This window comes from Crocodylus siamensis, chromosome 2 (genome assembly GCF_052110815.1).
Source record: "Crocodylus siamensis isolate JL-2025a chromosome 2, ASM5211081v1, whole genome shotgun sequence".
Classification (NCBI taxonomy): Eukaryota; Metazoa; Chordata; order Crocodylia; family Crocodylidae; genus Crocodylus; species Crocodylus siamensis.
This window is the reverse complement of record NC_143396.1, coordinates 167529719-167541573: the sequence shown is the minus strand read 5'-3', so window position 1 is coordinate 167541573 and position 11855 is coordinate 167529719. Positions and strand designations below refer to the sequence as shown.

Sequence of the window (11855 nt, the reverse complement as noted above, 5' to 3'; positions counted from 1 at the left end):
GGGTGTATGTACCTAGTGAGTGTGTGCTTAATTGATTTTTATGTGTGCATGTGTAGTTGTACACCATGCCCTCCTGTCCAACAGTGCAATGTTGAGATCCTGAGCGTTGGCCTGACTCCACAGGGAAACACTGGTACTATTTCTTACAGATCCCTGGCAAATTCACTGATTCAAGATTAAGAACATAAGCGTTTCTTCCCATCTTTACTCCAACTCATAAGATTGAGTCCAGAAAATGTTTTTCCTATGTAGTTTTCTTTTCCCATTCCTAGAGCACATACTTTCATTATCCATTCACTTTGATATGCATATAAATTTGAGTTGTTATAAACTCCTTCATCGCAGCACAAGACAGGTCTCCAAGGTCTTTCACAGTTGTGCTCTAACTACAATTATCTCCTACCTTTGATGAAAGGACTTGCCTTGCTGCTTTCTTCCAGGCATTCTTCACTTCCTTGTTCCTCAGGCTGTAGATCAGAGGGTTCAGCACAGGGGTCGTAACTGAATAAAAAACTGAGACTACTTTGTCATGATCCAGTGAGTATCTGGAAGTAGGACGTAAGTACATGAAAAGGGAGCTGCCATAGAACAAGGAGACAGTTATCAGGTGAGATACGCAGGTGGAAAAGGCTTTGTATTTGCTTTCAGTGGAACGGATCCTCAGGATGGTGGCTAGGATGGAGAAGTAGGATGCTAGGATGACAACTGTGGTGCTTACCACATTGAACCCGACCACAGCAAAAAGTGCCATTTCATTGACATAGGTGTCCGAGCAGGAGAGTGCTAGGAGGGGTGGCCCATCGCAGAAAAAATGATTGAGCTTATTGGAATGGCAAAAGGGCAGTCGAAATATGGAAACAACGTGGATGGTTGAGCTGACTGCACCAGCTATGTATGCACTGACCACCATCACAACACAAACTCTTTGGGACATGGCCCCCCTGTAAAGCAGAGGGTCACAGATTGCCATATAACGATCATAGGCCATGGCAGCCAGCAAGTAGCATTCAGTTGTGGCACACGTAGCAAAGAAAAAGAGCTGAGCTGCACACTGTGTGAAGGAAATGGCTTTCCGCTTGGATAAGAATATCATCAGGGTTTGGGGAATGATAGTGGAGGAGAAGCACAAGTCCAGTAGAGATAAATGGCTGAGGAAGAAGTACATAGGAGTGTGGAGTTGGGAATCAGTTCTGATTAATATAATCATGCTGAGATTCCCCAGCACAGTGGCCACATAGATGGCGAGGAATACCACAAAGCATAACATATGCAGCTCCTGATGGCTTGTGAAACCTTGGAGAATGAACTCAGATACTACAGTGTCATTTCCTTCAGCCATACTTATTAGAGGATTTGTTACCTATGTATGTTTTCTATTAAGTAGAAGCACTGAAGCTAGAAGACAGATAAGTGGTAGGCAGAGGTCATGTTCCCCATCAAGCCACAGGGATGCTGATTTATTGATCAATGTGTTTTCTTAACGTCTAGTAGATAATATGTCTAAAAGAGAAAGACCACATTTCTTGGACAAATGTCATTCATTGAGTCTTGGATAAACATACAGACATAAGTATATGGCAAGCACATAAGGAGAAGAATTCATTGAGATGGTTCCTAATATTTTTCTCTGTCAGAGTTCAAAGCTTCATTGAATTTTTCACTGCCAGTTTGAATTTCATTGACTAAGTATGTTATGGGGAAAGGATATGATGAGCACATTTTCTCAATCCATGCCACAAGTGATATTTAGAGAAACATGTAAAGGTTCAAAGTTTCTATTTAAATTGTATTGTATTCTCTCTCTCGCTTCCTTTCTTTCTTTCTCAAAACTGGTATGTGTCTCCCAATTTGGTTTCAAGCCAGTTCCAGATAGAAATCTGGGAACTTCACATAACAACATTCAGAAAATGAAAGGTTTTCTACATTTTCTTTAGGTCAAGACAAACCTTGTTGCTTATTTGTGTATGGGAATCCTCATGCTGATCTACATGAGAAGGCATGATTGGATACATGAGAGGACACAGGAAATCAGATATATGAACCTAAAGTATGCCCCACATGTTTGATACTTCCAAATGTCAGGATTTAGAAAGGGTGATGGCCCTTTTTTTATCTGACATGGCTAACACTATTTCAATCAAATGCAGATTCCTCTTTCAAAATGAGATTCCCTTGCTCAGCCATAAAATATGGGCTCTATCAGGAATCACTGACTTCTTTACCCTGTAGTGTGCTGGACATCTGGTAGAGGACTTTAATGGTCCCATCTTACTTTAAAGTATAGGAATTTGAAAAGATTAAGGTAAAGTCTTTGAAAAGATTATTAAGGCTCATAAAAGTGAGAGCCCAGCAGGAAAAACTATGCTGAGGGGAAACCAGCACGGGTTCGTAGTGGGTAGATCATGCCTGACTAATCTAGTCTCTTTTTATGACCAGGTTACAAAACACCTGGACGCAGGAGTAGGCATAGATGTCATTTACTTAGACTTCAGGAAGGCCTTCGATACAGTATCCCAACCCATACTGGTGAACAAATTAAGAGGCTGCGACCTGGATGATTACGCAGCCCACTGGATGGCAAATTGGCTAGAGGGTCATACCCAGAGAGTAGTGGTGGATGGGTCAGTATAGACCTGAAAGAACGTGGGCAGTGGGGTCCTGCAGAACTTGGGCCTTGGGCCAATACTTTTCAATGTCTTCATCAGTGACTTGGACGAAGGATATAGGGCTTTTTTTAATAGATTCAGAGATAATAGCATTCAAGAGCACTATCAGGAGCTGGAGATATCTGCTTTGAAAGAGAACAGAGAAACTATAAATAATTTTTAGCCTGTGACCTTGCTTGCACTAAAGCCAATGGTAAAACTTCCAATACCTTCAGAAGAGACAGGATCTTCTTTTTGAATTATACCATGTTCATGCCCAGGGGTCAGCAAACTATGGCCCATGGGCCAGATTCACCCCACAGAACCTTTGGATCTGGCCTGCAGCATTTCAAGGTGCCTTCTGCAAGTTCTCTCACCATGCCAATACAGAGGTAAATGCAGGGTGTGGGCACTTCCCCTGTCCCATCTCATGAGTTGCCTGTACACATGCAGTGAGGCTGCTCCAACATACTGTAATTACAGCTCGTTAGAGCAGACTCAATTAATTGTCTAATTAATCACATAATTACTGCACTTCAGCAGACTCCAGCATCACATGTATCAACATCTCCACTCTGAAAAATGGTGTAGGAGACACTTTAACTAAAGCTCATTTGATGAACTTTAGTCAAAGCTCCCTTGCCACCATTTTTCAGTCTGGAGATGTATGTGATACATGTGACGCTCTGGGCACTTTAATTAAAGTGGCTCTGGGAGCTGCTGTAATTAAAGCACCCCCCCACACACACACACACACACTCCTAGAGCAGGTGTGTAAATGCCCATGGAGAAGTACTGGGTGTAGGCACTTTCTCCATACCACTGGGGAGGCAAGCAGAGGAAATGGCAAGGTCAAAGCATATGACCCCTTCCTACCTCTGACCTGGGATGGGTCAGTTTGGCACCACAGCAGAAAAAGCTGCCTACTTCTTCCCCAACTCAAGCTTATTCCTGTTCAAGCCAATGCTTAAGCACTTGCCTAATTAAATAGTTGACCACTTGTCCATTTTTACTGAGACAGTTCTGTTTTAAATACCTGTCCCAGGAGTCATGTTAGTTTGGTCATATAGTCATGTTTGTCCTGGTTTCAGTGAAAATGCAAAAGAAGTGGTATCCTTCAGCTGTGGGGCATGATAGAAGGTTGCCAATCCTCCACAGTTCTGCACCCCTTCACTGCCCCCAACACTTTGTACCTCCAACATACACACCTTCCACTGTGCTCAACTGAGACCAGAGCATGTATGAAGCTCTTTCTTTATGCATGTGTGTGTGGGATGGGGGTGGAGGGGGTGCAGTGCAAGGCAGCAGTACAGCAATGCATGCAGGTGCCTGGGTCAGCTACCGTATACAGGGGCAGCAGCAACTTCCATTTGCCATTGCTGTTGCAATGTTGATTACAATCACAATTGTGATTGCACAACTGCAGCAAAAGCTGTTTTGTTTGTCCCTTACCCCCATCAGCTCATGGGGCTACTGTCCCTGTCACCCCACCTTAATTACCATCGTGGCAGTGTCCTGTTTTGCACAGTTACCCTATCATTGAAACATCTGCAAATTGGAGTTTAAATACCTGTGTAAATTTAATTACAAATTAGAGTCTATAAAATAGATTTTACTATCTTATTCATATTTAGTGCTTCAAACAAAACAACTGCCCTAAGAAAACATTGAAAGACCTGTCTTAATCCCTTCCCCACTTTATTCCACAGGTGTGTAGTTACATGTGCAATTATCATGTAACTATAAACTTAGGCACAGTTCATGCTGGAGTGTTTTACTCCTGGGCACAGCATTAACATGTGTGCCCAGGACACAAGCATGTTGAGCCAGGGCACAGCAGCCCTAGCTAGCAGGGCACCTGGGGAGTGAGCCTGCCAGGATGGAGCTACTCAACTCTGGCTTAATGTGCTGTAGAGGGTCTGGCTGGGGCATGTGGGTGCTACAATGTGGGGCTAGGCATGCATTTTGGCACACAAAATAATTCTGCCATAGGAGTTAATTAATTTACAGTGGAGTTAATAAATTTACTGCTCCCTAGTAGGGGCAAAGCTGTAGACAGTGGTGCTTTACTGTGGAGCTAATTAGTCAACTGCAGTAAAGCACACATGTGGATGCACCCAAGGAGCCCTATTTACATTAATGGGACTGTTTAGGTTCTAGATAGCATTCAATGTAAATTTATGATATGGCATTTGGTCCTAGGGTTGCAAGGATTAGTGACATTTTAAAGTTTTCTTATGATGATACCATATTTCAAATCAACCCATGTCACATCTCATTTTAGAGCACATACCATAATTAGAGAATTGCTGGTCAATTCCTTGCAACCCTGATTATGATTATTGTACTAGTGCTTAGGAGCTGCAAATCACAGGCGAGGTTTTCATTTAATGAATGCTCCACTGAGGAAACAGCCATTCCATTAAACTGAAACAAGAACATACCTTGCTGCTTTGAGAATGCAGATCATTTCACGTTGACAGATGTACCATGTGGGTCCGTGCTCTGCTTCAGGTTTTCAAACATTTGATAGATGCTATTTATTCCTTTCCCAATACCACTGAAGGAGCAAATTCACTCCCATTCTCTTGGGAAAGCTTTCTGTTTTATTTTGTTTGTTTGTTTTTCCTGACCCTAAGGCTTAAATTAAATTCTACTTGCTCTGTGCGTCCTGAGACAATCTCCTCAAGGCTTCTGATTGCACAGCTTCTTAAGTTACTGGAAAGGTGATTTATAGATATTATCTTATACAATTAAGGATATAATGAGTGGAAAACATCTCCAGAATCAGTTCATCAAGTGTTGGCTAAACCCTGATAACATGTTATCCACTCCATAGACCATTCTAACAAATGATTAATATAGGCATCGATATAAATCATTAGTTGGGCTATGTAGACTCCAGAAGAATAGAGGTTTAATAAGGTCATAATATTAAAGACCAGAAGAAATGCTTAGGATGACATTCTATTTTTTTTCCTGGTAATATAGGCACCCAGATCTGGTCAGCTATATACAAAAAATGCCACTTACACTCACTCTGTTCCTGGGTACATAAGCAACTATGTAATCACAAATGCACACACACAGACTTCTGACTTTCCAGCATGGTTCTCTAATGACCAAAACAAAAATCAGCTATTATCTGGTCATTTATCTCACCCCATTTGAGCTAGCCTTATGGACAATCCTAAGAGGGAATATGTGGGACATATGGGACCAGGATAAAGAGAATTAGCCAGAGTGTTTGTGACTCAGGAGCTATGTCTACCTGAGACACTGACTGCAGCAGCCTGTGACTTCTGTGCAGTAGTGTTGTATGGCAGATAGCATGATGTGATACTAATGCACAGTAGTCATGAGCTACTGCACAGTCAACACACTAAAAAAGCCATTCCTCAGCATTACTGTCCAGTAACTCCAGTTACTGCACAGTCATTTAGTAGTTGTTTATACAAGTACAAAATGACTGCACAGTAATGACTATATAGTTAGTGCTCATGTAGATGCAACCAGTGAGGTGGTAGGGAAGAATGCCCTGGGATCTACCTGGGTTCCTTGCTTCCAATGAGGCAGAAACTTCCCTTTGCACTGAACTCTTTCCAAAGACTCTGTTAATATCTTACTTTCAACAGAAGCATGACAGAAGGGACTGGGTACTGGGTGACCTGTGGCATAGTGGTTGGCATACTGTTAGTGCGTGGTTTTGCTTTTGCCAATATAATACCCATCTTCAAGAAAGGCTCCTGAGGGAATCCTAGGAACTACAAACCAATGAGTCTCACTTCTGTTGTTAGTAAATTGGTGGAATCTATAATAAAGAACCAAATCACTAGTCACACAGATAAATATATGTTAAGGAAAATTCAGCAAAGTTTTGTAAAAGGAAATCCTATCCCACCAATTTGCTGGAACTCTCTGGTGGTGTTAACCTGTTGATAAAAATATATGTGGATTTTCAAAAAGCTTTTAAAATTCCCTCAACTAAGGCTTTTAAAAGATAAGTTGCTAGGGGATTGGAGGGGAGGGTTCTTTCATGGACTGAAACTGAAAGGTAGTTAAACAATAGACAACTGGTAGGGATAAATATATTGAAACCTCAAAATTTGAAGATGATAGTACATTATTAGTCAAATAGCAAATTGATGGCAAGGACATGGGGGGAAAAAAGAAAAACCCATCCAAAACTATGTTAGCAGGGGGAAAAAGTGGCAGACAAACTTCAATGTTGACAAGTCTGAAATAATGCCCATAGAGAAAAAATAACCACCAAAAATACCATGCTATGCTCTGACCCCACCTCATTGTTTAGGAAAGAGACCTTTAAGTTGTTTTAGATAGTTCTCTAAATCAGGGATGGGCAATTATTTGGCGCCACTTACTGAGTTTTGGCAAGCTATCAAGGGTCACATGGGTAGTCTTTTCCCTTGACAGGTGCTCTGCTTGCCATCTTGTGACTGGAAGTCCTGTCCCCTGATCCCCCAACCTTTGCCACCAGAAATCCCAACCCTTGCCCCCAGAAGTACTCTTTTCAGCAAGGTGTTTTGACATCTTGCAACCAGAAAAATACCAAATTATATTCTAAAAATCAAACAACTAACACAACATTTATTAATTTCATTTCAAAAAATATTTTTGTCAAGATTTACATGCGCTTGTGTAGAGTACATAGAGGTAATCGCACAATAGCTTAAAATGAAATCTTATTCTTGCATATTGTGGGGGGGGTACGGGCAAGGGAGTGTGGGTATAGGTTTGTGGGGGGCTATGGCTGTGTTCATAGGAGTGGGGTGGGGGTGGGAGGGGTGTGTGTGAGGGGAGAGGGAGCATGTGGGTGTGGATATGTGGGTGTGGGGGGTGTGGGAGTGGGGGTGTGGGGAGGTGTGGGTATGTGGGGATGTGGAGTCTGTGTGTATGGCAGTGCTGGGGGGTGTGGGTGCATGTGTATGGTTAGGTGTGCATGTGGGACTTGCTCTATGAACACACACACACACATACTCTGTCCCTCACTCATTGCTCTCTCTCTCCACCTCTGCATCCTACCCCCCCACCATTGCATGCATACACCTTTCCCTCACCCCGCCCTTGGCCTTGGGATAATGGTGCAGGGCCCATGCTCCCATGGTACAGCCATGCAGCTGGGAGCCATGTGGTGCAGGAGCAGCCAGTGTGTGGGCAGGGAAGTGCTAAAAGCAACAGCAAGCAGGGGGGAGTGGGAGTGAACAGGAGTGTGGAAGTGCAGCGACAGCTGGGTAGGAGTGCAGGGCCTGCACCATTGTCTCAGGGCCAGCACACGTGGGGCCCAAAGTGAGGTGGTAGGAGTGCAGGGTCCCGGCTGGAAGGGGCTCTATGGAGCCAGGCCAGCTCCCCTCTCTCCCTGCTGGAACAGCTCATCCTGGCTCCATAGACCCCGGCCAGCCTGCACCCCATGCTCCTGCTGCCCTGCTCTGGACTCCAATGGCCCTGGCCAAGGACACTGGTGCAGCTCCATGCTCCCATTCAGCTGTCCAGCTGTCACTGCAGTTCTGCATGCCCACTGACTGCCACTCCCTCTGCCCCCTCCCCTCCCCTGATGCTTCTTTCCCCGCTTTCCTGCCTGCTGCCATGATGCTTCAGCACCATACGGTTCTTGGCTGCATGGCTGCAACCACAGGACTCAGTAGGAGCCAGCACGGGTCCTTCCACCAGCTTCCCCTGGGTTCTATTGTCCCTGGCTCTTGTCCTTTTTGACTGGCAGCCTGGAGAAGATAAATATTATTTATCTGAAAATTTTAGGTGCCCTGCCAGCTGGATAGAATGGCCTGGAAGGCTGGATCCAGCCTGTGGGCTGTATTTTGCCTGCCCCTACTCTAAATCATTTGCTCAATGCACAGTGACAACATGTTTGTGTATCTAAGATTTCTACATGTTCCCAAAGGGGGGTTGTATAGGCTTTGACTGCATATATCTTATAATTTATTCTGTTGTCAGTGTAAGCCACCCTGAGCCTTTCTGGGAATGGTACTGTATTGCTGTCATCATTGCTGGGTACATACAAAATGACTGTTCAACTACGACTCATTCTTCTTCTCTTTATTCACCAAAGTATTTCATTAGACTTTGGCCACAAGATCAACCAGAGACTTCATGTTTGGTGGTTTGTCTGCTATGACTCCCCATTTTTTTAAGTAAATTCCTTCCAGGATATAGTCTGCCACCATGTAGATATGGTCTGTATTCTTTTTTTTATTTTTCTTTTTTTTGGAATTTACTTATAACCCATTTTTATTTAAATGATTCCATTGTATCAATCCATATAGATTTCTTTGAAATATTGTCTTGTCCTCATCAGTATTAACCAATCAATTATTTTAGAACATTTAGCTCTCTACCACTGTTGTTATGGGGCTGAGCTGGAACAGCAGTGCTGACTGTGTGCAGCTGCTTTGGAGCCAGGCTGGAGCCATGCACCATGCCTTAGGCTGCAGCAGAGATGAAGCCTGCTGGTACACAGGAAAGGTAAGGGGGGGATGGGTGCTGAGGGCCAGTCAGGGGAGAAAGACTTTGAGAGGAGAAGAGTAAGGGGGGCAGGTACCTGAGACAGTGGATGGCAGAAGTGTCATGCAGCGGGCAGGGACAGAGGAAGGGAAACTCAGGGTAATCTGAGACTGGGGAGGGGCAGGAACAATACGGAGTAAGTTGCAGGGGCAGGTAGCAGCAGGCAAGCTGCTTGCCTCTCTCTCTGTCTGCCCCACCATCTACACACTGTCTTTCCCCTACCACATGCCTCACAATGTCTGTCCCATTAGTGCCACCCTGCCTGCCCTACAGCATGCCCCCAAATTACCTCCCTCACTGCCTGTCCCCTACCACCTGTCCCATTACTGCCTGTTTTATCAATTCTCCCCCCACTACCTGCAGTAGTATGGGGGGAATGAATTTAAAATGGTCTTCCAATATTAGATTCCATATATGGAACATTTGAAATAATAATTAAGTAAATACATTGATAAAAAGTATAAATTTTCTATGTGTAAAATCTAATTATGGGGGGGTCATCTTATATTCAGAGTCATCCTGTGTTCAAGTAACTATACTAATATTTAGACCACATTATTTGTGTCATTAGAATGTCCATATAAACACAGCAACATTAAGTTAAAGAATGAAGATTGATAAAGTTTATGAAATACAATCTCACTGCACCTCAGACCTGTAATACTTCAGTTGAAGGGAAGAGCTGTTCTACTCTGTTGGTTCTTATATCTAGTATCACCTCTATTCGTGAATCTCTCTTACTGGATTCCACAACTCTTGCTTGTATAATTCTGGAGGATTTAAGATCCTGTTCACATGCAGTGAGCTAACTCTGGGGTTCATGTGTATGCCCTAAAATTACTTACATCCTATTTTGAGGTCAGTTCCTGTTTTCTGTTGAGTGCATGGCACTCAGAGGCAGACAAGGTTCTTTGAGTAAATGTGATATATTTTATTAGACCAGCTGAATAGTTGGGAAAATTGTTCTTTGCAAACTTTTGGGCACAAATGCCATTCTTCAGGAGTAGGGAGAATCAGCTGGTGTCTATGTGCTCTCCTGGGTGGAATAGGGTAGTTAATTGCAGCTGTGTTGGTCAAAGGACATTGGCGGGCAAGGTTCTTTGGGTAGAAGTGATAACCTTTACTACACTAACTAAATAGTTGGGAAAATAGTTATTTGCAAGCTTTCCCCTCCCCTCCTCCTTCCCTCCTATCTCTACCCTTTGTCTTCCAAACTTCTGCTCACTTACATCTTCACAAGTTTCTTGTTTACCTCCGCTTTGTTTCTCCCTTAGGAGAACTCATGGCATCAGCAGAGTCTCCCATTGATGAAGAAGGGTGTTTGTGGGCCATCAACATTTACTCTGAAAATTATTGTATGCAGGCAAGGGTCACACCAGATATCAGGAAAGTCTGGGCCTTTAGGCCAAGGGTTGAGGCAGGGAGAAAGGCAGATCAGAGCTTGGAGGTTCAAACAAAGTGGGGGTGGGGACTGTAGTGAGGCTGGAAGAGGGTAGAGGTCCAAGGAACACATCCAAAAGTAATATTCCTGGGAAAAGTTCCACAGGGAGGAGGAGGAGTTTTATAGCCCTTCTATCAGGGACTAGTGATGCTGTAGGTTCCCCTTGGTCACCTGGCTCCTGGTTAATGGGTTAATCCTTATGGGAGGAATCATGCTGGGCTGAGGTTGGTGCTTGATCATCTGTGGGGTGGTGCTGAGGACCCAGCCTCTATCTGTTGGCTTGACTGCTTGGAGTTTGAATTCCTATGTTTATAACAGGGCAGCTCAGAGTTAGCTGTACTCTCCCGTTGTAATGCTAACAGATGTCTTCTGCAATAAAGCAGCAGAAATTATTACCACTTTTTTGGGGGCCCCAAATTTGGGCATTTGTGGTATGCAAATGGTATAGATGTTTGTATGCTTTCCTTTTGTGCCACCATAAAAATTGTGAACATGCCAGAAATTTGAAAATGCTGGTGTTTTTTTAACCAGCACAGCAACCAGTTGTGGAACTGGAGAGGGGTAGGAGGGTAGTGTGGCTGGTCCCAGAGCACCAGCTGCAGGCAGAGCAGCAGCACAGGTCCTTAATGGAGGTGGCAGCAGCTGCGTGCAAGCTTCCCCCACCACTTCTGGACCAGCACGGGATGGGGAGCAGCAGCCAGTCTTGAAGTGGTAGGGAAAGTGCTGGATTTTTGAGAATGCGAGATATTTGATATCTGGATTCTTGATATCTGGATTATACTGTAATACGAAGTTTCAAGTTTTACATAAATGGTATAGATGTTTGTATGCTTTCCTTTTGTGCCACCATAAAAATTATGAACATGCCAGAAATTTGAAAATGCCGGTACCACGACCGGCACATCACGACGAGAGACATGCTGGGGTGGGAAGGGCTCCACCTTTCCCCTAAAGGTAAGCATGTGTTCTCTTCTAGGTTGGCGGACCTCCTACAGCGGGCTTTAAACTAGGCTTATCAGGGGAAGGGGAAGATGAGGGCAGAGGAAATATCAGGCTGCCAGAGCAAACAGCACCCACAACTACAGCCCAGCCCAGACCGATGAGCAAAGCAATCAAACAGGTAAGAGGGAGGGGCTAGGGTAACGTTGGGACTAGGGGGTCAGTACACACACCCACAGGAAGCCTCAAATGCCTCTACACAAATGCTCGTATTATGGGCAACAAGCAGGAGG

General features: G+C 44.0%; 1 protein-coding gene across 1 annotated transcript; it reads right to left on the bottom strand.

The window, feature by feature from the left end:
- Positions 1 to 382: 382 nt before the first annotated feature.
- Positions 383 to 1342, bottom strand: LOC149871146 (olfactory receptor 5AR1-like). Its single transcript, XM_090034575.1, has one exon. It carries the CDS (start codon positions 1337 to 1339, stop codon positions 383 to 385), a length of 957 nt encoding a protein of 318 aa, XP_089890701.1. The 5' UTR covers positions 1340 to 1342.
- Positions 1343 to 11855: the final 10513 nt, after the last annotated feature.

Bases quoted from the DNA above. Each gene is read 5' to 3' on its own strand.
- LOC149871146 (XM_090034575.1), bottom strand. From the start codon at position 1,339: ATGGCTGAAGGAAATGACACTGTAGTATCTGAGTTCATTCTCCAAGGT.